We start from the raw sequence: 27498 nt of genomic DNA, 5'->3' as shown, positions 1-27498 counted from the left end.
CAGTCCTCAGTATCCATGGGAATCCATTTTGGACCCATTGAGGATACCAAAATCTGTGGATACTCAAGTTCCATTGTCCCCAGTGGTGACACATGTACATAGCTGTGCCACCACTAGGGACAATGGAACTTCAATGGCGACATGGCTGCATGCATGCACCGCCATAGGACAATGGGGGGTATCCCAATTGGTGATGCAGTCATGTGCACGTGTTGCCATTGAAGACAACACAGGCTTGCCATTCACTAATACCAAGGGCTCACTGTAATCGATTCAAATCAAGGTGTCCAGCATTTAGTTTTTCAGACACAACGTGGAAGGTGGTTCATATCTAACCACTAAAGCATGTTAATTTACAGCTCAGGTCTGCATTTTACAGCATGAGGGAAGGATTTAGTCATACAATGTTGTAGAAACTTTTCTTCCTCTTGCCTAATTCTAGAATGTATAATTATACCAAGCTGTACAATGGGAGGTTCAAGAGGAATAAAAAGGAAATACTTCACACAGTGCACATCTGAACAAGATACAGTAATGGCTGCCTATCTGGGTTGCATTAAAAGGAAATAGGATGAGTTCATGTAGGCCTAAATACCTCAAAGGCACCAGATCCTGTATGATCTTGGAAGGTAAGTAGGGTCAGCCCTTGTTAGTACTTATACAGGAGGCCACTAATGAATACCAGGTGCTCTAGGCTACATTTCAGAGGAAGGAACTGGCAAAAGCCATCTCTAGGGGGTGGTACAGACCACCCCTTTGGGGCGGCTGGATCGGCCCCTTCCCGCAGAGGATTGGAGCCAAGGCAGCCCAGAGGCCCCAATCTGGCACTTTTCCAGGCCATGGACAAGTAGCAAAATGCCACTTCCCCATGGCCTGGAAAAGGGGTGTCCTTGGGGCTTGATGCCCCATGACACCCTGGGAGCCAGAGCCATAGGAGAAAGGGGGTGTTCGGCCCCTTTCTCCCTGGTGCCATGGGGCAAGAAGGAGCTCTGAAATGGAGCTTCTTCTGGGTGTGTGCCTCATTCCCACAGCCACCAAACGGCTGCGGAAACGATGCCAGGGAGAAAGGGGCTGAACACCCCCTTTCTCCCATGGCTCTGGCTCCCGGGGTGTTCAGGGACATCAAGCCCCAAGGACACCCCTTTTGCAGGCCATAGGGAAGCAGCATTTTGCTGGCTGAATGAAACTACATATGAAAGGGATCTGGGAGTCCAAGTACACCACAAGTTGAACATGAGTCAACAGTGTGATGCGGCAGCTAAAAAGGGCAATGCAATTTTAGGTAGCATCAATAAAAGTACAGTGTGCCTGCATTTTATGTGGGTGTGCCATATGTGGCTTTTAGCATACGCTGAAAGCTGCAGTGGAAGAGCCCAACGTGTGCCTCAGAAGAAGTAATGGGGTGTGCACACGAGCTGCTGCACTGCTTTGTTGCCGCAGGTGCAAGCCCCATTACTTCCAATGGGGCTCCAGTGTGCATGGAATTCCTCTTATGCGGAGGGTTCTGGAACATCCCTGTGTAAGCGGAGGGCACACTGTATAGTGCCTAGATCAAGGGAAGTCATAGTGCCACTATATTCTGCTCTGGTCAGGCCCCACCGGGAATATTGTGTCCAGTTCTCGGCACCACAATTCAAAAAGGACATTGAGAAACTGGAGCGTGTCCAGAGGAGGGCGACTAAAATGGTGAAAGGTCTGGAAACCTTGCCCTATGAGGAACAACTCAGGGAGCTGGGGATGTTTAGCCTGGAGAAAAGAAGGTTATGAGGTGATATGATAGCCCTGTTTAAATATTTGAAAGGATGTCATATTGAGGAGGGAGCAAGCTTGTTTTCTGATGCTCCAGAGACTAGGACCCGGAGCAATGGATGCAAGCTACAGGAAAAGAGATTCCACCTCAACATTAGGAGGAACTTCCTGACAGTAAGGGCTGTTCGACAGTGGAATGCACTTCCTCGGAAGGTGATAGAGTCTCCTTCCTTAGAGGTCTTTAAACAGAGGCTGGATGGGCATCTGTCAAAGGGGATGCTTTGATTGAGAGTTCCTGCATGGCAGAAGAGGGTTGGACTGGGTGGCCCTTGCGGTCTCTTCCAACTCTATGATCCTATGATATACAATGAAACCAAAGGAAGCAAATAGGGAGGAACAAGTGTATACAGAGATTCATGTGTGTAAAACAACTAAATCCAGTGGTGCCACATCACCCGCACCTTCCCAATTGGATAAAAAGCGCTAGACTGAAGTATGTTCTCAGAAACGTCTCAGGAGGGTGCCGCAGCCTCTTCTGCCAGCGCTGCCCTGAGAGGAAACCCATGCATGCTCGCTCTTTCGCCTCAGAGCCGCCCTCCCTTTGGCCAGGTCCATAATAACGGGCCTCCACCCTCCTTTTAAAAGCGGCGCGGTGGATGCTGGGAAGACCCCAACGGCCGTCCCCGAGGCGGCGAGCCAATGAGCGCCCGAGAGGTCTGCGCGCGCCCGAGCTCCGCCTCCCAGGAGGAAAGGAGCCAATCAGCGGCGCGGGTTGCCCAAGCCCCACCTCCCAAGCCTAAGCTGCTGCGGTCTCGGAGGGGGGTCTCCGGGTGACGTCGCCGGTAGCTGCTCTTGAAGCAGGAAGAGGAAGAGACCGAGGAGGCAGGAGGGATGGTCGGGCGGGAGAAGGGGCTCCGGATCCACTTCGAGCCCGGGCGCTGCTGGCTCGAGGAGGTGAGGCTCCGCGGTAAACAAACCGGGCCCTTCGTCCTCTTGGCTCCACAGGGAGGAGGAGGAGGAGGAGGAGGAGATGGGGGAGTCATCCGGGCCCTCCGGATGTGGCTGGACTACAGTTCCCATCATCCCCTCGCTTTGTGTGCCAGGCGAAGGGGCTGATGGGGGTTGTAGGCCCGGGAGGGGAGGGGAGGGGGAAGGAGGGCGTGTTCCTGTTGTTCCCTGACCTAAGCATGAAGTTGGCTTTTTGCTGTGCCGCTTCCAACAGCTTCCGATGTATGGCGACCCTGAGGCAGGGTTCTTCAGAGGAGGTTTTATAGCACTGGCAAGTCCGTTTCCACAGCGCTTATCAGTGCGCTTAAGCCCTCCCTCAGCGGTTTACGAGGCGTCCGCCAATTGCCCCCAACAAGCTGGGAACTCGTTTTAGAAACTTACGGAAGGATGCCAGGCTGAGTCGACCCTCAGCCCTTTGGCTGGAATGGAACGCGCACCCTTGCGGTTTGTGAGTGCAGGCATTTAACCCCTGCGCCACCAGGGCTCCTAAGCTCCAGGTTTTCCATTGCCTTCTCCTGAGGCTGAGAGCAAGTTGGGCTTCCCTGGCTACGTACGGATTTGAACCATGGTCTTCAGAGTCATTATTGTTATGTGCCTTCAAGTTGTTTCTGGCGACCCTAAGGCGGCCCTATTGTGGGGGTTTCTTGGCCAGATTTGCTGAGAGGAGTTTTGCCATGGCCATCCTCTGAGGCTGAGAGAGTGTAACTGGCCACCAAGGCCACCCAGTGAGCTGTGAATCGAACCCTGGTCTCCAGAGTCCAGGTTCTCAAACCACTACTCCACGCTGGCTCTCGTGCCAAATGATCCCTTTGAACCAAGTGGGGCTTAATCTTCAGGTGAGAGGTGGCACCTCCTCCTGAAAACCTGAACTCGCCACTGTGGGAGCAGAGGCCCCCTGGATACATACTGGGGCTGGGGAGGAAAGCGTCCCTGCTTACTTAGGAGTAACAATGCGCAAGTTTGATGCCACTTAATTCCACTCTATGGCCATGCTGGGATTTTCTGGCCTTTCTCTGAAGATGCCAGCCACGGATGTTGGAGAAATGTCAGGAATAAACTCTTCTAGAACGCAGCCACATAGCCCACACACACACACACACACAAACATCCTGGGATGTGCTCTTTGGGGAGGAGTTTGGACCTTGCTACTCTGCTCCTTACAGCTTTAAAGCACTCAGGAAGGGAATTCTAAGTCCTTTGCCAGACTACAAATCCCAGAATCCTATAGGATGAAGCCATTACTGTTAAAGGGGTCTCAGAGTGCTATAAATGCTGTAACGTAGGTACATTCTGATTGCAGTCAAGAAATTAGAAGAAGGCTAAAATTGGGAAGGGCAGCTATGAAAGAAATGGCCACAGTCCTAAATTGCAAAGATATATTTCTGAACACTGTATTGAATCTAGTCCAAACCATTGTATTCCCTGTCACCATTTACGCACATGATTGCTGGGCAGTGAAGAAAGCAGACAAGAAGAAAATCAGTTCGTTTTAGACGCGGTGCCAGAGAAGAGTGCTAAGGATACCACTGACAGCCAAAAAGATAAACAAACTGATCCTTGAACAGATCAAGCCTGAAATCTCCCTGGAAGCCAGGATGATCAAACTGAGGCTGTCGTACTTTGACCACATCATGAGAAGGTGCTGCTAATCACTAGAAAAGACAATAATGCTAGGAAAGGGGGAGGGAATCAGAAAGAGAGGGAGACCACAAGCCAGATAGGCAGACACAGGTAGAGAGGGTCTGAATCTGCAGGACCAGAAAAGTGGGGGATCTTGGAAAAGTCTCATCCATTGGGTTGCCATGAGTCAAGGTCGACTTGGGGGCAGTTAACAACAACAAAGTACAGCTTTAGAAATAAGCCCCACTTTATTCTGTAAAACATAACTCTCAACAAACCCTATTGACCAGGAAAGGAGACTGTCTAAAATGCAGTCCTAAACTTTTTTTGAGAATGAACCCTACTGATTATGGTGGAATATTACCTCAAACTAACTGTGTATAGCATTGGGAATTTCTTCCCAGGGAACGTGGAGAAGCTTATGGTGCAAAATGCAAGCTGGCTCATACATTTCTGTGGATGGATTTTGGAGTCTTTCTCCATAATTGGCATGGGAACATTTCCAAATGGAGCCCTTTCATTCCCAAAAATGTTAGAGGGAGCTGATCTTTGTCGCACCCCAGTCCTTAAGTCACTAATCATAAAACTATAGAGTTGGAACAGATCACAAGGGTCATCCAGTCCAAACCCCTGCCTTGCAGGAACTCTCAATCAAAGCATCCCTGACAGTTCGCTATCCAGCCTCTGCTTAAAGACCTCCCAAGGAAGGAGACTCCATCACACTCCGAAGGAGTGTCTTCCACTGTCTAACAGCCCTTACTCTCAGGAAGTTCCTCCTAACGTTAAGGTGGAATCTCTTTTCCTGTAATTTGCATCCATTGTTCCGGGTCCTATGAATTCAAGTTACAGGAAAAGAGATTCCACCTTAACATTAGGAGTTCCTGCATGGCAGAATGAGGTTGGATTTGATGGCCCTTGTGGTCTCTTCCAACTCTATAAATCTATGATTCTATTCTGGTTACTTAAGTTACCTCTTCACCACACTTCACATGAATTCAGGGGCTGGGGGTGGAGTTGGGGAATGGCATCCACACGATGCACACCCCGACTCCGCTTCCAGGCCGGAGTAACACTGTGCACTGCACCACATGCCAGGCAGTGTCACAGCACTCCTCTGGCACTGTGTCTAGATAACACAGTGCCAAAGGAGTGCCAAAAAGCTGTGGCGCCGGCGGCTATGGTGTCATTTCTGCAATGCAGAAAGGAGCCACTTTTGGCGGCTGCTTTTTGCGCCATGGAAAGGCGAGATTGGGGCTGCAGTGAGTTGTTGCCATGGCCCCTATCTGGCGTTAAAAGGGGCGGCTGCAGGCCACCCCTTAGGGGCAATCTGTACAGATCCTTAGTCTTTTTTGTGGTCAGTTTTTCCACGTTAGTTTTTTGTTAAATTTTTGTTAGTTGTTTGAATTGCTCCTAAGGATTCTGGGATATGAGATGTTCTTAAAAGTGCTGATTGAACAGTACTGATTTATTATATTAAGACATTCTGCATAGGGCATTTTTGCCTTGAAATGTGGCGTAAAGGTAAAAAGCTAGGAAGTAAATAAATAAATATTCATTAAATTTATTCACATAATCTATTTTGGCTGAAATAATGCCTTTTAGTAAACCTTTAAAAATTCTTGCCAAGAAAATCCTGTTACAGGGTTTACTTAAGTCAGAGTTGACTCTAATGCATATAACAATGACAAGGAAATGCCTTTTACAGTGCGGCCTTACTTTACACGGGGGATCCGTTCCAGACTCACCCGCATAAAGCAAATACTGCCCATGCTTGAGCCCTATTTAAATGAATGGGGCCTGTGCATGCGGCGACACACATGCGCCAGGGGTGCGTGGCCAGTTCATCCCTATGCAGTGTGCCGCCCGTTCTCCCCACGCAGTTTTCAGCGTATGCTGAAAGCCGCGTAAAGCGCACCCGCGTATGACACGGGTGCCCTGTAGTACCAATCACTTTTGATGCCATAGAGGGTCAGCATAGTGTAGTGGTTTGAGAATTGGATTACAGCTCTGGAAGCTAGAGTTTGAATCCCCGCTAAGCCATAGAAACCCACTGGATGATCTTTGGCTAGTTGCATTATGCCTCATAGGAAGGCAAACCCCCTCGAACAAATCTTGCTGAGAAAGCCCTGAGATAGGGTTGCTGTATATCAGAGTTGTATTGAAGACACACACAAAAATGTATGTAGGCTGCTTTTTTTCAAAAATTGAAAGTGTAAATTTTGGCCACAAGCAATACAATGCAACTTGCAGGTGTTGTCTTCAGTATTTATATATTCTTGGGCTTTCTATGCATGTAAAGATGACAGATGTGTACTCAGGCTATAGTCCTGTGAACTTTTGTAGAATTCATTTCAGAGTAGACAAGCAAAGGATTGCACTCCAAAGTCTTGGAGGAACCACAACATTACTGTAATGATTGATAATAGTAAATAACATATGTTCTTATTTTACAGGATGATGTTGATATCCCCAACAGACGTGTTTTGGTTACTGGTGCCACAGGGCTCCTTGGTAGAGCTGTGCATAAGGAATTCAAAGCAAATAATTGGAACACTGTTGGTTGTGGGTACAGTAGGGCTCGCCCCATGTTTGAGCAAGTTAATCTTCTGGATTCTGCTGCTGTTCATAAACTAATCCAGGATTTTCAGGTAAGAATTGTGGCAAGGAGAGGAAAGCAACTGTTGTCCACATTGCTCAGAAGGTGCTTACAGTTCCAATAGTCTACCTTTAAAATGCAGGCATACCTCAGTTAACAAAGGCTCTGTCATTCAAAGAAGCTTCTTTGTGTAAAGTGCTTTTATACCCACCCAACCTCCTCTTCTCTGTCTAACTAGAATTTTTTTTTAGGCAAAATCAGTATTGGGAGGCTGGTGAAGGATGGCTAGGACAATGCAGTCTTTCAGTGTCAGGTTGCAGCGTATGTATACAGTAAACAATGCCATAAAAGCTAGAGGTAGGATTCTATTTTAGCTGATACTACTGTAGCTATGGGTTCTTGCCTACAACAGGGAAGGTAAACAGCAGCTGCCTCCAGAATCCCTTACTAAACATATGTGAACAGCAAAACACAGAGAAAGGGTAGACCAGATAAGATATCCTGACCAGCTATCCGCAGCATGTTAAAAAAGCATTGTAATTTGGTTACCAAAACGGAAATATTAACAAAAGTGAATGCTGTTGAAACAACAAAAAAATGATCCCAGGATGCAATTTGGAAGACATTTTTAAGTAGTCACTAGAAAACTCAAAATGTTTTTGTTTATTTATGCAAGATTCCTGGGAGGAAGGATATAAAATACCTAACTAACCTGAACTGACTATTCCAGTTCGCTTGTGCGTATTGTTTGTTTTAGATAAAACATTTTCCTGAAAGGTGTTGAACTGGTATTTGTATATATGTTTATGTGTGTGGAATAGGAATCTCTCCCTATTCTTTCAATGTTATTTCTGCCTCTGGTACCAAATTTTCTATTAAAGGAGCACACAGGAACTCTTCTATCTAATTAACTGTAATTATCCACATTTAGCTATCACAGTATTCAGCTTTGGTTTTCTGTATGGTTTTTATGTTGTGTGGCTGTAAAAACCTATGTAAATAGCCTACGTAACAGTAAATCAGATGCCTTTCTTGCAAATATGGAAACTTGTTACAATACTTAGGAGAAGATAGACCAGTGTTGTAAGAGAGTAGCCTTGTATTGGGATTATTTTTTTTAAAAAAAGAAACTTTCTAAAATCTCTTATGTTAGCTTTTGTTGTACAGAACTCCCTTCCTTTATGCGGGAATCCATTCCCCCCCCCTCCCCGCATAAGGGGAAATCGTGTATGCTCGCGCCCCATTGAAAATAATGGGATGTGTGCATGTGGCGGTGCGAGGTGTGCACATCATTCACTAGAGTCTCCCGTGGCTTCAGCGTATGCTGAAAGCCACAGAACTGAAGCCCGGGTATGGTGCAGGCTCACTGAATCCAGCCTGGAAAATTGTCTTTAAAATAACACTGCTGAATAAGCAGGGCAAAATAATCACAACATTTATCTTGTCTGGTTATGTAAATCCTGTTCTAGATTTGACAAAAGTAAGGTTTTTTTGTAGTACTAGAAGACTGCAGTGGCCCTACAGATGTTGTTGGATTTCATCTCCCATCAGCCTAGCCATGAGAGCCAATGGTGAGGGATCATGGGAGTTGCAGTTGAACAACTTCTTGAATGTTACACATTATTGGCCCTTCTGTATCTCTCTTGAGATACCTGAACATTTAAATATTCGCCCATTTATGCTGCTTGGCTGAGCAGTGTGGATTTGCTACAGATGCATTTTTCTTTTGTATTGAAATGGATGTTTAATTTCCAGCCTCATGTGATAATACATTGTGCAGCTGAGAGAAGGCCAGATGTTGTAGACAGTCAGCCAGATCTTGCTTCTCAGCTCAATGTGGTTGCTTCAGGAAACATAGCAAAAGAAGCAGGTAAAAAGTGGATTTTTTCTTTTTCTTGGGGTGCAACATTATTTTAGATGGCATTAGAGGGCAGTCTACCTGCTTTTAATATAGTTCCATCTATGAGATGTATGTCCCTAATGGTTGCAATAAAATAGTTTGGTAGAGGGAATAGATAGTAAGGTCTTGTTGACCTTTCCTTGAGATAGATTTGGGGATAGACAATCTTTGCTCTGTTTCAGCAAGTCAGTTTCTAATGAAAGATACAGTAATTGCTACTTTGCACACCTTTAAGATTACTTTTTTTTTCTTATCCTAGCACAAGTAGGAGCATTTCTGGTCTATATAAGTACAGACTATGTATTTGATGGAACAGATCCTCCCTATAAGGAGAATGATGTACCTAATCCTTTAAATCTGTATGGTCAAACTAAATTAGATGGTGAAAAGGCGGTTCTACGGAACAGTAAAGGTTAGTATACATTAGGAGCTGACATTTTAACCATTTTCTATTTTCTTAATGATTTCTTTTAAAAATTCTTAATTAAACTGAGGTGGCTGCAATTCTGTACGTTTACTTGAGATAAAGACATAGTGTACTCATTTGGATATGCTTTTGATAAGACACATACAAGAGTGTTTTTGAAATGTTAAGAGAATATGGACATAAAATAGAGAGCTAAAAAGTTCATATTTCAAAAGAACATACGTTTTTATATATTTAGAAGAAACAAAACCATTTTTCTCATATGTGAACAAAACTTCTTTTGTCATTTTTTTCCATAGCAAGAGTTTAATTCTTCTGCCTATTCCCATTTCCCTTAAAGAGAGAAAAGCATAATGAGGAAAGTCAAATTTTTTCAAAAAGCTCCATGTTCATTTAAAGCCAGAGTAATAGAAAGTCACATAAAACTTACACTGCTGATTTGGAAAGGTGCAGCTTTCCATAAAAGAGCAGTGTGGCAATGAACAGAGAAAGATATACAAGACAGGAAGTTTCTTGTTTTTTTTTTTTTAAAAATGTTAGTCTTGCATAGGTAAGGAAAACAAAATGCTCCAAGCCTCAAACAAATGCATGTGAATGTTTGAGAGCTTGATGTGGAGAAGAAGCAAAAGTTGTATATTTGAGATGGTGATGGAATGAACAAAGAAGGATTGAATAGTAATGACTGAGCGGTGAGGTAATCCCCCCCCCCCCCAATATTTTGATTTAAAAGAAGAAGCACAACCACTGTCTTTGTCAAACATAGGGTCAGTTGAACTTGAAAGCCAATATTAATAGTTTCTTCTGTTACCAACTCAGCTGAGTGAAAGCATTCCTATGTGATTTCACAGGGGAATAGGTTTCATCTGTTGGTTGATCTTTGGCAGCATACAGCTATCTGGTAACATCTTTGAATATATTACTGAAAGTACTGCCACATTTTTTATAGTACCCCATACCCAAAGGTTTTGTTTTGTTCATGCCTAAAATGTCAGACAGGTTGGCCATAGAATCATAGAATAATAGAGTTGGAAGACACCACAAGGGCAATCCAGTCCAACCCCATTCTGCCATGCTGGAAATTTCAATCAAAGCATCCCCGACAGATCCAGCCTCTGTTTAAAGACCTCCAATGAAGGAGACTCCACTTCACTCCAAGGGAGTTTGTTCCACTGTCAAACTGCTCTTACTGTCAGGAAGTTCCTCCTAATGTTGAGGTGGAATCTTTTCCTGGAGGTTGCATCCATTGTTCCAGGTCCCAGTTTCCCTTGGATCTAATTTCCAAAATATTTTTCATAGTTCTGAGATGCAACAAGCTGGAGGATTGTATGATTAGGATGACAGTTTCTTCCAGCCAATTTGTGTGCCTTTTAATATGCAAGGACGAATAAGCAGTGGTATTTTGTAGTCTACTTGTTAGGAAGTCATCGTCATTTGCCCTGCACCGAGCTGTCATACATGATTACCATATATCATTCTTTGATTTTCAAGCAGTGGGGTTTGGAATGGAAGGACATTTAAAGTAGTATTTGCTATTATGTATTTCTTTTGCTCACTGAATCTAAATTATTGCCCACTCCTATTTTAATGTCTTTTCAATTATACATTAAAGTGCTTTTCAATGTAACCCTGCATTTATTGGGGGAATAATAGCATAAAATTGAAAGTTTTATCTGAAGTCTTTTTGACATCTCAGCTTTTTACCAATGCTGTTTAAAAGCCTCACATAAGTAATCATCATTCAGAGGTGGTGAAATATCTTGCAGTAATTTGAAGGCATTTTGTGCCTTTTTTGCAAGCTCAGTTTAAGAAGTTCATGGTACATAAATGCATTTTTTATTTATAGCTTTTCTCATCTTTTAGATGCTGCTGTGCTTAGAATTCCTATTTTGTATGGAGAGGTTGAACGTTTGGATGAGAGTGCTGTGACAGTTATGTTTGATAAAGTGCAATTCAACAATAAATCAGCCAATATGGACCACTGGCAGCAAAGGTTTCCTACCTACGTCAAGGATGTAGCCAGTATTTGCCGACAGCTAGCAGAGAAGAGAATGCTGGTGAGAAATTATGTCACTTAATTAAGTCATGATTTCAAGGGCTGGTTTTTACGACTGTAGCTGTACCAGTAATGACTCCATCATAGTTTCATAGAATACTCAAGATTTCAAAAATATGTGTTACAGTGGGCCCTTGATATCCACTGAGGTTTGGTTCCAGGACTCCCCCATGGATACCAAAATTGATGAATGATCAAGTCCCATTAAATACAATGGCATATTAAACTGGTATCCCTAATACATAATGGCAGAATTCAGGTTTGTCTTTTGAAATTTATATATGTTTTGTATATTTTCAAGCAGTGGATGTTTGAATCCATGGATAAAGAATCCGGGATACAGAGGGCTGACTATAATTGTTTTATTAGGCTTGTAACATTTTAATGTTAATACAAGTAACAAGAAAAGCTTATCATTGTTCAGACTGAGACTGGTAAATTGGTTTATGGAATGATTTCATGTTAAAAATATAAATACTTGTCAGGGCTTGAATATTGGAGAGGAGACAAGAGTGAGTTACCAGAGGGACAGTAAATATGTCAGTAGATGGTAATGGATGTGGAAAGATAGCTGGAAAGAATGCAGGTATCCTGCTTCTTTGAGAGTGCAGTTATCTTCTGCAAAAACTTTGTTCCCTTCATCAGCAAGTGCAACTCTGTTGGATCCTTCTTCTCTGAACATGACATCTTTACATTGAGTGTTTCTCTACCAGGTATGAAAGGACAAAAGAAACACAATCCAGTGCCCTGAAACAAAGAGCGAGATACATCATTTGGAGATCTTATAAAGATTTTCATTATTTCATAGAATCATAGAATCGTAGAGTTGGAAAAGACCGCAAGGGCCATCCAGTCCAACCCCTGCTGTGCAGAAAATCTCAATCAAAGCATCCCCAACAGATGGCCATCAAGCCTCTGTTTAAAGAGCTGCAGGGAAGGAGACTCCACTACACTCCGAGGAAGGATGTTCCACTGTCGAACAGCCCTTACTGTCAGGAGGTTCCTCCTAATGTTGAGGTGGAATTTCTTTTCCTGTAGCTTGCATCCATTGCTCTGTGTCCTGTTCTCTGGAGCAGCAGAAAACAAGTTAGCTCCCTCCTAAATATGACATCCTTTCAAATATTTAAACAAGGCTATCATATCATCTCTTAACCTTCTCATCTCCAGGCACCCCAGCTCCCTAAGTCGTTCTTCATAGGGCATGGTTTCAAGGCCCTTCACCGTTTTAGTTGCCATCCTTTGGACATGCTCCAGTTTATCAACATCCTTTTTAAATTGTGGTGCCCAGAACTGGTCACAGGATTCCAGGTGGGGCCTGACCAGAGCAGAATAGAGTGGCACTATTACTTCCCTTGATCTAGACACTATGCTTTTATTGATGTAACCTAAAATTGCATTGGCCTTTTTAGCTGCCACATCACACTGTTGACTCGTGTTCAATTTTTGGTCTACTTGGACTCTTAGATCCCTTTCACACGTAGTTTCATTCAGCCAGGTGTCCCCCATCCTATATCTGTGCATTTCATTTTTCCACCCAAAGGGCAGTATCTTACATTTCTCCGTGTTGAAATTCATTTTGCTAGCTTTGGTCCAGCTTTCTAGTCTATTCAGGTCATTTTGAATTTTGATCGTGTCCTCTGGAGTATTAGCTATTCCTCCTAATTTGGTGTCATTTGCAAATTTGATAAGTATTCCCCCAATTTTTTCCTCCAAGTCATTGATAAAGATGTTGAACAGTACTGGGCCCAGGACAGAGCCCTGTGGGACCCCACTGGTCACTTCTTTCCAGGATGAAAAGGAGCCATTGTTGAGTACCCTTTGGCTTTGGTCGGTCAACCAGTTACAAATCCATGTAACAGTTGCCTTGTCTAGCCTACATTTTACAAGCTTGTTTGCAAGAATGTCATGGGGAACCTTGTCAAAGGCCTTACTGCAATCAAGATATACTATATCCACAGCATTCCCTTCATCTACCAAGCTGATAATTTTATCCAAAAAAAAAAAGAGATTAGATTTGTGTGGCATGTCTTGTTTCTCTGAAACCCATATTGACTTTTTGTGATCATGGAATTGCCTTCTAGATGTTCACAGACTCTCTGTTTAATGATCTGCTCTAGAATCTTTCCTAGTTTTGATGTCAGACTAACTGGGCGATAATTATTGGGATCTTCTTTTTTCCCCTTTTTGAAGATGGGGACAACGTTTGCCCTCCTCCAGCCTACTGGGACTTCTGTTCTCCAGGAGTTCTCAAAGATTATTGCCATGGCTCTGATATTACATTTGCCAGTTCCTTTAATACTCTTAGATGTAGTTCATTAGGTCCTGGAGACTTATATTAATTTAGATTAACCAGATATTCCTGTACTATCTCTTTACTTATTCTCTGCTGAATTTCCGTTATTCTGTCCTCTCCTCCATTTTCCTCAGGTTGAGCACCCTTTGCCTTTTCTCAAAAGACTGAAGCAAAGAAGGTGTTGAGTAATTCTGCCTTTTCTCTGTCTCGTGTTAGCATTTTGTCATCTTCTGCACATGGTGGCCTTACCATTTCTTTATTCTGCCTTTTGCTGCGGACATATCCAAAAAAGCCCTTTTTGTTGTTCTTAACCTCTCTAGCAAGCCTGAGTTCATTCTGTGCTTTAGCTTTTCTGACTTTAACTCTACACAGGCTAGCTATTTGTTTGAATTCCTCTGTGATGATTTCCCCATTTTTCCATTTCTTATACATGTTCCGTTATACATGTTGCCTAACTGGGAGAGTTAGGAATCGGTGGCACTGCACTCCAGTGGTTCCGGTCCTTCCTCTCGGGTAGATTCCAGAGGTGATGCTCAGGGACAGTTGCTCCTCGAAAACGGAGCTTAAATGTGGCATCCCTCAAGGCGCCATACTGTCCCCAATGCTATTCAACATTTATATGAAGCCGCTGGGGAAAATCATTCACATACATGGGGCAGGGTGTTATCAGTACACTGATGACACCCAAATATATTTCTCCATGTCCCAGTCAGCAGCTATGACAACAGATGGCATTTCTCCCCTCAATCAGTGTCTTGAAGCAGTAATGGGCTGGATGAGGAAAAACAAACTCAGGCTGAATCTAGACAAAACGGAGGTACTTACAGTAGGGGCTCCCAAACCAGGTATAGGGTTGCAACCTCCAGTCCTAGATGGGGTCACACACTCTACAAAGGACTGTGTTCGCAGTCTGGGGGTGCTCCTAGATCCGTCGCTTCACATGAGAAATCAGGTGAATGCGGCAATCAGGAGCGCCTGTTATCAGCTTCGGCTGATACGCCAGCTGCGCCCTTTCCTGGAAATGAAAGGACCTAGAAACTGTTGTACATTCACTGGTAACTTCACGACTTGATTTCTGTAATGCGCTCTACATGGGGCTACCCTTGTGCCTAGTCCTCAAACTTCAACTAGTACAAAATATGGCAGCCAGGCTGGTTGCTGGAAAAACTAGGAGTGACCGAATAACACCCATCTTAAAATCTCTTCACTGGCTGCCTATTAGTTTCTGGGCACAGTACAAGGTGTTGGTTATAACCTTTAAAGCCCTACATGGCTTGGGTCCAACCTATTTGAGGGATCGCCTGCTTCCATATCCGCCCCGCACCCTCAGGTCCTCTGGGAGGAATCTATTGCAGCCTTTAAAAACCAGAGTAACTGCTACCTCCCAGAGGGCCTTCTCTGCAATTGCTCCCAAACTATGGAACGGTCTGCCAGACGAGATCCGTCAAATTGCCAGTTTAGACAGCTTTTAAAAAGCTATCAAGACGGATCTCTTCTGGCAGGCCTTTCCTGAATAAAAGTGCCCAGCCACAGAATGACTGCCCCCCGCATCATGTATCAGCCCACTGCTCTGTCCTTGCTGTATTTTATTGTGTTTTTAATAGATGTTTTAATTGTAATTTGTTTAATCCTGTTTTAAGGGGGGGCGAATTTGGGACATAAATTTGTAAATGTGGATTTTAACATGTTGTAGCTGCTTTGATTGTCTTGTCACAGAAAAGCAGGATATAAATAAAAGTTTTATTTATTATTATTATTTAAAACTTAGCTCCGTTGAAAGTTCCTTAGTCATCCATCCTGGTTTCTTGAGACACCTCGCATTTTTCTTCCTCACTAGAACTGTTTTAAATTGTGCCTTCAGTATCTCCCTTTTGAGAAACTCCCATCCATCCTGAACTCCCTTCTCTTTTAGTATTTCTGACCATGGGGTCACTCCCAGTATTTCTCTAAGTTTACTGAAATCAGCTCTCCAAAAATCTAGAGTGCATATCTGACATATTTCAGATGTCTATATATTTGTTTGTCTTCCTCAATACTATTTGTGCAAGAACTATTTATTTACATTTAACATCATTAAGCAGTAGAATCTAGAACTTGACTTTTTTTCTCTTGAGCACTCAGCAAGCGCATCTTTGTAGGTTTTTCACTTCCAGTGGCCTTGACCATAAGTGGGTGCCAATTCCAGCATAAATGCTTAGAAAGTAAGTCCTAGACATTGTCCATGCAAAAGAGATTATAATGGCCTTGATTTGTATAACACTAAGTAGCTGGAGGAGCAATCTTTCCTAATAAATGATTTTAGAACAATGAGATGTCTGAATTTTCTAGTAAGTGAGAACAAGCTGGGAATTTTGTTCAGTACATTGTGGAACTGATGCTGTTCCAGAACTTCAGCAGTCATGATGCACTGTGAAATGTAGAGCACAATAATGAAAGGGAACAATGTTTTTGGGGGGGGGGGGAAATGAAAGAGTTGTAGTTGCATTATATAGAAGCTTCCTTCTAATATGTTTTGTCTACTACAGAATTTATTGATTGTAGTTTATATAATCATTTCAGATGGTGGGAACCTTGTAGCATTTTTGGACAATCATACAAGACAAGATGCTTGATTTCTGTCCTTTTCATTGAGTTCTGTAGGGCACTGGTGAGCACTGGGCACTGGTGTCTGATAGAAAGTGGTTTCTTGTCAAGGAAATACTTGTAAGTACAGGTTGAGTCTTCCTTATCCAGAATTCCAAACACTAGAACTTTTTTCATGGGTAGCTAAGATTGTGACAACTTTGCTTTCTGTTGGTTCATAGTACACAAACTTTGTTTTGTGCACAAAATTATTAAAAATATATTATATGAAATTACTTTCAAACGATGTGTATAATGTGTATATGAAGCATAAATGAATTTTGTGTTTACACTTTGATCCCATCTCCAAGATAGCTCATTATTTATGTACAGTCCTCCCTTGGAATTCACGGTGGATCTGTTCTAGGGACTCCTGCGAATTCCAAATTCCGCGAATATTCATGTCCCTCCCCCCTCCTTTCCCTCCCTCCCTCCCCTCCCAACGATCGCTGCTTACTTTCGTGTTTAGCAGCCTCCCCTGCCTAACTTTGCCCCTTGGGACCTAGTAGGGGGCTTCCCTCAGTCCTGGGGGGGGGGCACTGAGCCAGGTTGCTCAGCTGGGTGTCCTCCAAGGTAGTGAGGGAGATGGAGGGCACACAGGGCCCCTTCACTTGCCCCCTCCATCTGCCCCATGGCTTTGGGGGACCCTCAGCTGGGTGTCCTCCAAGGCAGTGGGGCAGATGGAGCACACACAGGGTCCCTTTGCTTGCCCCCTCCCTCTCCCTCATGGCTTTGCACAGGGTCCCTTCGCTGCCCCCTGGCCTTGGGTGTCCTCCAAGACCAGGGGGCAGACAGAAGGAGCACAGGGCCCCTCCATCTGCCCCTCCATCTGCCCCATGGCTTTGGGGGACTCTCAGCTGGCTGTCCTCCAAGGCAGTCGGGCAGATGGAGGGGCCCCTTCGCTTGCCCCCTCCATCTGCCCCATGGCTTTGGGGGACTCTCAGCTGGGTGTCCTCCAAGGCCATGGGGCAGACACAAGGAGCACAGGGTCCCTTCACTTGCTCCCTCCATCTGCCTCATGGCTTTGGGGGGTCTCTCAGCTGGGTGTCCTCCAAGGCTATGGGGGAAGGAGAGGCTGAGTGTGTGTCAGAGAAGGTTAGGAGGCTGAGAGAGTGTGTCAGGGAAGGGGAAGTGAGGCAGAGAGAGTGTGTCAGGGAAGGGGAGGCAAGGCAGAGAGAGTGTGTCAGGGAATGGAAGGAGAGGCTGCTAAACACGGAGGTAAGCAGCGATCATCGGGAGGGGAGGGAGGGAAAGGAGGGGGAGGGGGAGCTGGGAAACCCACGAATAATCAAAATCGCAAGTTCCAAGACCGCAAATATGGAGGGGCAACTGTATATGCAAATATTTGTTATTGTTGTGTGCCTTAGTTTCCAATTTATGGTGACCCTAAGACCTTAAGATGAACCCATCATAGGGTTTTCTTGTTCAGAAGAGATTTGCCAAATACAGTGCACCTGTTTCATATGCGGGCACGCCTTATGCGGCTTCCAGCATACGCTGGAAGTTGCACTGAAAAAGAGGTGCCGTGCACCGGAAGGAGTAATGGCGCTTGCACCGCCGTGGGCATGAGCCCCATTGGCTTTAATTTCCCCTAGGTGGGGGCATCCGTATGACTGAAGGTGCCTGGGGCTAGGTTAGCCTCCACTTCTCGGAGGACGTTCTCCATAGCTGCCCCAGCCCTTTGGAATGCGCTGCCCACAGAGCTCCGCTCGTCTACTACCCTGGCCCAATTTAGGAAGGACCTTAAAACCTTCCTATTCCAACAGGCATTCCCCGAATAAATATCCTGTGGGCCTCCCTCCTCTTTCGTGGCCAAGAGGTTGGGCTATGGGGCTTTTTACTGTTGGTTTATGTGTATTTTATTTAGCGTGTATTTTTGTTGTTTTTAATGTGTTGTAAGCCGCCCTGATCGGAGGAAGGGCGGCATATAAATAAAATTTTTATTATTATTATTATAAGGGAAGGGACCACTATAAATTCTGAAACCCAAAACACTTCTGGTCCAAGTTGCAGATAAGGGAAACTCAACCTATGTTGTCCATTAAAAGACAAATAACCCCTCCCCTCTCCTGGAATCACATTTTTAAGTCCTTTTTCAGAAAACGTAGTAAATGAATTGAAGGTGAAAATACCCTATTGAACTGCGTAGAATAATATATGGCCAGGAATTATAATTAACCAGGACGTTTTATATTCAAGGGATCAGAATTGTTCCCTGCAACCTTACAGTAATCATATGTAATACTCTGTGTTAAACAAAAAAGTAGTTTTCTAATCCGAAAACATTAGCTATTCCATTTTTTTCCAGCTGGTATGTCCTCCAGTCTACCTTAGAGAATTCTTCTTTTGCAGCAGCTTAGCATAATAGAATATATAAGAATCCAAATGTCTCATGTTTTTCTCTTTCCCTAGGATCCCTCCATAAAAGGAACATTCCATTGGTCTGGTAATGAGCAGATGACTAAATTTGAAATGGCACGTGCTATGGCTGATGCATTCAACCTTCCTAGTAGCCACTTGAGACCAGTAAGTAAAAGCCAAAATTGTTGTAATAGTCTGAAACTAGTTGGAATCATGTGACTCTTCAGATATCATTGGAGGTTAAATCCCAGTGTCTTAACCATAATAGCCACTGATGAGGTTTGCTGGGAGCTGCAATCAAACAGCATCTGGAGAGTTGTGTGATTTCCACCCATAGTCTAAAACCTTTCACACAGAGACAGGAAGGTCATTTTACTATTTGTGAACATACTTGGATTTGCTTTATGTTGCAGAACAATATTTACCTTCAAATCATGCAAATTGCTAAACTTTTTGTTACTTTGAGATGATTCTAGATTTTTGTCATGTAGGGCCCAAACAGACAGGCCAAAATAAAGCTGCTTTAAGTCACTTTGGAGGTATGCTGTTTAAATGATGCATGCGTCCTAAGAGGCCTGAAGCTGCGCCAAAGCCATGCTCCAGTCCTAAGGACTGGAGTGCAATTCGGGCCTGTAGTTTCAAAAATATCTATCTGACAATTGGCTAGATGCTTAGGATAGTGTTATTGTCTCCATATATTGACGAGCATAGTATATATTTTTTTCTGAATATAATTTCCATTCTGGCCTCAGTCTTTCTGTTCTAGGCTTGTATTGAGCAACACTGGAATGGTGGGCTTCTTGTTTATTTGTTTTCAAGATGTTTACAAAACATTTGGTTCTTGTTGTTCTTTTGCCTTCAATTTGTTTCCAACTTAGAGTCACCATAGGGCCACCTTATGATGAGGTTTTCTTGGCAGGATTTGTTCAGAGGGGGGTTGCCATTGTTTTCCTTGAGACTGAGAGAGTGTGACTTGCTAAAGATCACCAAGTGAGTTTGCATGGCTGAGTGAGGATTACAACCCTAGTCTCTCAGAGTCCTAGTGTACCACTGCACCACACTGGCCTTACATGATAAGAAATTGCTTGGAGAAAAATGCATGGTATTCCATGCTGGTAAATGACCTAACCTAACCCATGACATTCTTGCAAACAAGCTTGTAAAATGTGGGCTAGACAAGGCAACTGTTACGTGGATTTGTAATTGGTTGACCGGACGAACCCAAAGGGTGCTCAACAATGGCACCTTTTCATCCTGGAAAGAAGTGACCAGTGGGGTCCCACAGGGCTCTGTCCTGGGCCCAGTACTGTTCAACATCTTTATCAATGACCTGGATGACAGAATTTGGGGCATACTCATCAAATTTGCAAATGACACCAAATTAGGAGGAATAGCTAATACTCCAGAGGACAGGATCAAAATTCAAAATGACCTGAATAGACTAGAAAGCTGGGCCACAGCTAACAAAATGAACTTCAACAGGGAGAAATGTAAGGTACTGCACTTAGGGCGAAAAAATGAAATGCACAGATATAGGATGGGGGACACCTGGCTTAAGGAGACAACATGTGAAAGGGATGTAGGAGTCCAAGTAGACCACAAGTTGAACATGAGTCAACAGTGCAATGCGGCAGCTAAAAAGGCCAATGCGATTTTAGGCTGCATCAATAGAAGTATAGTGTCTAGATCAAGGGAAGTAATAGTGCCACTCTATTCTGCTCTGGTCAGGCCCCACCTGGAATATTGTGTCCAGTTCTGGGCGCCACAATTTAAAAAGGACATTGAGAAACTGGAGCGTGTCCAAAGGAGGGCGACTAAAATGGTGAAGAGTCTGGAAACCATGCCCTATGAGGAACTCCTTAGGGAGCTGGGTATGTTTAGCCTGGAGAAAAGAAGGTTAAGAGGTGATATGATAGCCCTGTTTAAATATTTGACTGGATGTCATATTGAGGAGGGAGCAAGCTTGTTTTCTGCTGCTCCAGAGACTAGGACCCGGAGCAATGGATGCAAGCTACAGGAAAAGAGATTCCACCTCAACATTAGGAGGAACTTCCTGACAGTAAGGGCTGTTCGACAGTGGAACACACTCCCTCGGAGCGTAGTGGAGTCTCCTTCCTTGAAGGTCTTCAAACGGAGGCTGGATGGCCATCTGTCGGGGATGCTTTGATCTGGATTTCCTGCATGGCAGGGGGTTGGACTAGATGGCCCTTGCGGTCTCTTCCAGCTCTATGATTCTTGATGAAGGAAGGAATAGGATGTTCCATCCTTCTTCTTTGCACAGTATAGAAACTAAGCAGGTTGCCAGAAGAGCTAAGTCCTGTCCTTTATGGTCAGGGCAGCAATTCAGTGGGCTGCTAAAGAAAAGGCAAAACTTGTGGTTCCTCCAAAAATGAGTAATTTCTCAGTTTTGCATTTAAAATACTAGTCAGCTATGTCAGCTCAGCATTTGAAAATATTAACTGTGGACTAAAATTCCCAGTTTATCCCAGCTCATAGTGCCACTGGAATTATAGTTCAAAAGAATAAGACCCAGCCGAGGATTTGGGGGCAGAGAAGCCTTTGTCTTTCAGTACTAGCAAAGTTTTTTCTTCACTGTTTTGTCCTACTGTGGGAAAATATTTAAGATGATATTATATATTGTTTATGGACAAAAGAAATTGGGGGGTCCTATGGAAAAAATGCCTGAACTCTTCATTGTACAGAATCTGCGTATATCTCTTTGCTGCCTATTATTATTTTTAGATTACAGATAGCCCAGTAGTGGGTGCACTTCGTCCCAAGAATGCTCATCTTGACTGTTCCAGACTGCGCATGTTGGGCATTGAACAACAAACGCCTTTTCGGGTTGGGATTAAGGAATCACTTTGGCCTTTTTTGACCGACAAGAGATGGAGACAGACTGTCTTCCATTAGTTTGTAAATATTTTAGTGTAAGTATGGTATGAGGCACTTTTTTAAAATGCAGGGGGAAAGGCTAGTTTTGTATTAAGTGTTGTATGTTTCAGGTTTAATTCAAATCAGGTAAAATCATGGTCTTGCACTAGTGAAATTATAGCACAGAATTATGTTTGATATTTCTTTCTGTTTTGCCAGTTGGCTTACATAAATATCTAGTGATGTGATTCTTACAGCCATCAGTAACCATTGATAAGAAGATCTGCTTTCTCACTTTTGAAAAGTACAGCTGTGTGTTTTTGTGTGTGTTTGCATTTGCTATGCAGAATTTCCCTTAACATTCATTTCCTTAATTGCCAAAAAAAAAAAAAAAAGATTAAAAAATTAAAGCATAGGACTTCCATATTTCATTTTGGAAGCTATTTTCTTGTGGTTGAAATTGAAGTGGGAAGCATTGGAGATTGCTTTAGCTATGATAAAATATACTAAAGTAACACTTTATTTTTGCAACTAATATATAGTTTTGATGCTTATAAAATTTCACCATATTTTGCATTTTAAACCTCATGGTTTATTTATCTTTACCATAGATGCATGATTCTGTGTACACAGTAATTTGCTTATCTCTACTCTCTCTTTGGTCATTTGGAAGTATGAAACATGGATGTTCTCCTTGCCTTTTGCTGGCTAAGGTTTTATCTGAGCAATTTGAATCCCATTAAATGCAGAAATTTACCAAATCTCTTTGTTAAATGAGTAATAATGAGTTAAATGAGTTAATAAGTAACATCTAAAATCTCATAGTTTAGTTCAGGCAACAGAGCTATAACAATACAAGTATTCCTCCAAAGCAGACACACAGGTGGATTAGCTACTTCAGATACCTGTATTTACCCTATTTACGAGAACAAAAATATACGCTTGGATTGAAGACATTTAACCCTGGATACTCCTCCAGTTTACTGTTGTGTAAATTTTGTGTTTTCACTTCTGTATTGGAAGTGCTGGAGTGTATGCTATACAAGCTTTCTGCTAACAACAGACAAAACAAAAACCGCAAGGCAGCTTCTGGTGATGCATTTTCAGTCTTCTTTCCCTCCTGCAACTTTCTATCAACTGACCTTTCAAGATAAAACATTCACAGATTGACAGCAGATAACTTTCTGACATTTCCCACTTTTGTCTTTTGGAGGCCACTTTTGGTGTCAGTTACTTCCTATATTCTAACTTTATCTTAGTTTGAGGTCTTGACGCACACTTTATAAGTTAAAAATACAATATGACATTAAAGATGTATTGCTGGTACAATATCTTGTGTTGTCTTTTTTTGAGCACCTCTGAGTTCCATATTTCTATCTTCAATTGTTCTGAGAAATACCATTACTCACTTGTATGTGTGAAGTTTTTTTCTTCCCAGAAAGAGGTTTGAAGAGGATCAGGTGCCACACAGCAGAATTATCAGATTTTTTGTCCTGTCTCTTTTGGGTTGAGTGACTGGCTGAGAATGCCATGTCAGAGGGATGCAAAATCTGGATTACTCCGTTTTTTCTCCTGCCCTTTATGTTGCTTACTGGGAAATTGGTTGGAATGGTACTGCATCATAGCTCTTTTCCATTGGATCTTTGAAATTGCACAGCCATGGGCCCTGGCAAGCGCTACCCCCTCATTTGAACCATTAAATGACTGTTGTCATAACATATATTTATTTATCTACAGTATATATGCATGTATAATTTGACATCATCTGTAAGTCAAAGAGGCTAGGTTTGGGGGCCAGAATTATAGATTTTTATATGACCCATGGGTAAGTTGACGGTAAAATCTAGGGGCATGTAACACAGGATGTAAAGGACAAAGCAAAGGAGAACCATGCCCAATAACTTACAGAATTCTGGAAGGCATAATTGTTTGTGTTCACTCTAAAAGATGGATAGATGAGGAGGGAACTATGGCAAATGATGGCTGTGTGATATTTGGGGGAGGTGACCAAATGTAGATGGGGGCTAAGAAAACATGCACATATTAAAAAGGATGTAAAGGCAAAGCAAAGAAAATGTCAACTATGGAGCAGTAGAGACCACCCCTTTCAGGGCAGTCTGTAAGCGCCTATTTTTGGTCCGCAGCGTTGCTGCAGCAACCAAACCGCCCGGCACCGCTGCGGACCAAAAATGGAGCCTCCTAGAGCGGTTCCTTTTTGAGACTTCATAAGGGCTGCATCACAGCCCTTACAATATCTCTTCGTTTGCATGATGTGTGGGCGCTGTGACACCCACACTTAATGCACACGCCTTTCTGGTGGTGGGATTGCACTGTAATGGTGCTGTCCACACGTAGGGCTCGGAACCATGCGGTTGGTATGCAGTTGCGCGCCCTACTATCGCCGCCAGGATGGTGTGTATCAGGCCCAAGTTAGCAGTGATTAAAACCTTTAATGTTAATTTTGATAACTTTGCCCAATTTTAACCTAGAAAAGATGAGGAACATACACAAATGTCTTATTCAGATCCTTCAAAGCCAAATTCCTCCCAACACTTCCTGGTGAGGAAATGCTATAGAGCGGCCGCTGCCACCATTTTCCTGCCCAGGCATTCAAAATGGCCAGAAGATGTGCTGTGGCGGAGAGTAGAGGAAGTTGGTGCTTTTTAAAAGGTTCTCCCAAGATGGACTAAACCCTCACCTTTGCCAGTCAGAGAAGGGGCTGGTTCCTTTTTGATAAGTGTTAAAAGTACAGTACTTACTTAATGACCCATAGATAAGTTTACCCAGTTTTGGGGAGTTAATTTTTTGGCTAAAATTTCAAATATATACAATATCTTTGTTTCTGCTGACAACTTTTCTTACTTTTCCCACTTTTCTTACTAGAATGAGGCTCAGCATAATTTATAGTAACACTGAATAAAAGAACGAATTAAGATTGAATGCTAAGTCAGAATTAAATTAAAGCACAGGTTAAAACACTTTAAAAAGACAAGCACATCTATCTATCTAAAAATGCAAATGTTTATTTGTTCAAAATATTAAATCTCTGAAACTTCTTCACCAATTGCTTTGAAATTTTGACACAACATTTCATTCGAATACACACATGTTTTTATATACATCTGCCTACTATTATATAGATGTCACACCTGCGACAGGTAAAAATATGTTTTTTTAAAAAAAGAGTGCCATTTGTTGGAGGTAACAGCAACACACGCTATACTAAATATTTGATTGGCATTTGCAGTCACCATCAACAAAGCTCAGGGCCAATCTTTAGAATTGTGTGGTTTAGGTCTAGACACGGATTGTTTCTCACATGGACAATTATATGTTGCATGTTCTACAGTTGGTAAACCACACAATCTCTATATCTAAACAGACAATGAAACAACAAAAATATTGTATACCCACAAGCATTGTGAAATTAAATATTTCAGAAAAGTGCACTTTCTCCTTTCTTTTCTATTTAACCAGACTGGGTACAGCTTGTCAGTAATAAAAATGTGGGCTCTCACATGTGATATTCCTATCACTTTCACATATGAGATATATACAAATTTCATGCAGAGATTTTCATACATGGCTTTGTATGTACTTATGTGGTAGTGAGCCTACATAGAAATTTTGTAATGTGATGTGTTCTCTAAGAAATAAAGACACATACACATCTCAGTTGCAATTTGCAGTTTCTTCCTGTTATCAATTGATCCTACCTTATTAGATGTCTGTCATCATTTTATAACACAAAGTAATCCATTCAGCCCACATTCCATTCTCTGATGTATTAAAATGTGATCAAATTTAGAGGCCAGAGCATTTCTCTTACCAAACTTTTACTGATACCTGTTTTAACATTTGCAACTTTCTTGTTGTCTCCCTCGCTTGGCTTTATTCTTTTTCTGAAAATAGATGGCTTGATTTTCCGAGTATAGATTTTCATTTTAGATTTATTTTCATTTTCAAATATGAAGCCAAGGCAAAAAAAATATGTCAGGTACCCATGACATATGAATAATGAAGGTCAAAACAAGTATTTATTAATGCAAATTCATTTGCTCTTTTGTTTTAATTCATTTTTTTCAGTACCAGGAACAGAAAGATTATGAATTATTTGGAGATGATAATGTAGATTATACTTTCAAGAAGTATTAAAGTTTAACATCTTTTTTCTTTCCTCAGACTTTTATTGATAGTAGTGTAAAACTTGGATCAGCCATATAACATATGGATAAGTTACTATATTTGGGGAAACAGCGTAACATGAGGTTTGTGGGTAGTTCATCAGATCAATACCTTTGCTTTAATTATGCAGATAACTGCAGTAGGAGGGGAAATCATGTAGCCTTTCACATGTAGGACTGTAAGTCCCCACAACTCAAGCCAGAATAGGCCATGGTAATGAATACTGTATGTTGGAATCCAGCAAGATTTGAGGAACTGCATGATTAGCACATACTATATGGGGACATATTCATGGCAGATTTGAAAGCAGCTTTCTGCAATCTCTCCCCGCCCGCCAAGTTTCTTTACTGATGTGTTGATTGCATATTGGTAATTTTTCTTTTGAAAATAAAGCCTAGGAGATGCTTTCCATTTTAATTTTGTCCACACTGTCAGTACAGGCTACAGTTATCACAGTCTTTTAATTTGGGTGATTGATTTTCTGTGCTTCAAATTCGGAAGCATCTGTGAAACAGCTTGTACTGTGTTGTATGGCTCTGGGCTGGCTTATTTTTGTTGACTCCTGTATTTGGACTTCAGGCCCTTAAAAGAAAAGAAAAAAATCTCAGAAGGCAGGAGAAGAATCTGGGGGGCAACAACAAATTACTCCGTGATGGTAATTGGATACTGTATAGCCCATGTACTCCTTACATAGGAAGGGGGAAGCAGTTGTGCCATACATATGCCTGCAGCTTAGTTTTCATGGGAAGGATTTTCTTGAGAAGTAAGCTAGTGAGTTCCTTCACCTGTTTGCTAGTTGGGGAACTTTCATATTCCAGCAGTACCAATTTACATAGCAAGGATGTGATACCAAGCAGACACAAACTGGAGAGGTAAAAATGATGAACTGAAAGCTAGTCAGGGAACCTTTCAGTCTTGAAATGCATTGTTTCCTTTGTGAGTTAATCAGACATGAACAGATGATTGCACTAGAGTTCTAAGATGAAGAGAACAAGGTAAGTACATTAGTAAAGCAACAAGTTATGAGTAAAATATGGTCTCCAGATGTTGCTGAATTGCATGTCCCATCAGCCCTAGCCAGTATAGCCAGGGGCAAGGAATGGTAGGCGGTGATGTTCAGCAATAGCTGGAGAGCTACACTTTTGACTACCCCTCGGATATACAGTTAAATCATGTCCAGCTATGCAACCTGTATCACTTCAGTGATAAAATTCACTTTTTGTTGGAGTGCTTTGAGGGCTGATTGTATAAGGCACTTTAATTGCTCTGCATTTCACTTGCACTTCTGTGTAAAAGGGTACTCCCGTGACAGTGTTTCTGTATATGCTTATTAATTTTATATATGTATATGCTCATTAAACACTCCTCTTTGACATGACTAATAACCCAGCTGCTGTTTAATGTCTCTTTAAAAGTAATGTGCATTATGACAGTACATTCTACTGAGTCAATCTCCAGCTGAACAATTATTTTATGACGGTATCTCATGTGGATATTTAAAAGGCAGCACAATAAATATCACCTGGAGCTGAACATATGCATGCTTAATACGTTTTCCCTCAAAGTTAGAGCTCAAGGCAACTTAGAAATGCTCAAATAGCTGTAACTTTACATCTTATGTTCTGTGTTTCATGAGTCCTAAATTGTGAAAATGATCTAAACCACAACTTTATTAAATGACATAGTAACTCGGGTTTTGTTCACATCTTCACTTAGGTATTGCGTCTGCATTATCTGATGAACAACTGGACCCCAAGCATACTTAATGCCAAATAAAATTTGCTAATCTTTTTGGGTTCTGCGAGACTCT

At 42.4% G+C, this 27498-nt stretch overlaps 1 protein-coding gene across 3 annotated transcripts; it reads left to right on the top strand.

Annotated features, from left to right (window-relative positions):
• Window positions 1–2523: 2523 nt before the first annotated feature.
• Window positions 2524–27498, top strand: MAT2B (methionine adenosyltransferase 2 non-catalytic beta subunit). 3 transcript variants are annotated; one of them, XM_089532006.1, is made up of 8 exons: window positions 2524–2703; window positions 6831–7025; window positions 8729–8843; window positions 9133–9285; window positions 11161–11354; window positions 18681–18794; window positions 21372–21559; window positions 27405–27498. In XM_089532006.1, the coding sequence occupies exons 1-7, from the start codon at window positions 2641–2643 to the stop codon at window positions 21540–21542; spliced, it is 1005 nt and encodes a 334-aa protein (XP_089388132.1). In that variant the 5' UTR covers window positions 2524–2640; the 3' UTR covers window positions 21543–21559; window positions 27405–27498. The 3 variants fall into 3 exon arrangements, with proteins under 3 accessions (XP_089388132.1, XP_089388139.1, XP_089388147.1); XM_089532013.1 differs by lacking the exon at window positions 27405–27498 and adding an exon at window positions 22115–22832; XM_089532021.1 differs by lacking the exons at window positions 2524–2703; window positions 27405–27498 and adding an exon at window positions 3034–3205 and having other exon boundaries at window positions 21372–22106.

The sequence above is a fragment of the Sceloporus occidentalis genome, unplaced genomic scaffold (genome assembly GCF_023333645.1).
Source record: "Sceloporus occidentalis isolate IW3139 unplaced genomic scaffold, rSceOcc1.0.p SCAF_1, whole genome shotgun sequence".
Lineage (NCBI taxonomy): Eukaryota > Metazoa > Chordata > Lepidosauria > Squamata > Phrynosomatidae > Sceloporus > Sceloporus occidentalis.
Note: the sequence above shows the minus strand (reverse complement) of the source record. Positions and strands in the feature narration are given on the sequence as shown.

Excerpts from the sequence above, each read along its gene's own strand:
- MAT2B (XM_089532006.1), top strand. The coding sequence starts at position 2,641 with ATGGTCGGGCGGGAGAAGGGGCTCCGGATCCACTTCGAGCCCGGGCGC. Across the intron at positions 2,704-6,830 it reads GGCGCTGCTGGCTCGAGGAG|GATGATGTTGATATCCCCAA; the intron begins GTGAGGCTCCGC and ends CTTATTTTACAG. Across the intron at positions 11,355-18,680 it reads TAGCAGAGAAGAGAATGCTG|GATCCCTCCATAAAAGGAAC; the intron begins GTGAGAAATTAT and ends CTCTTTCCCTAG.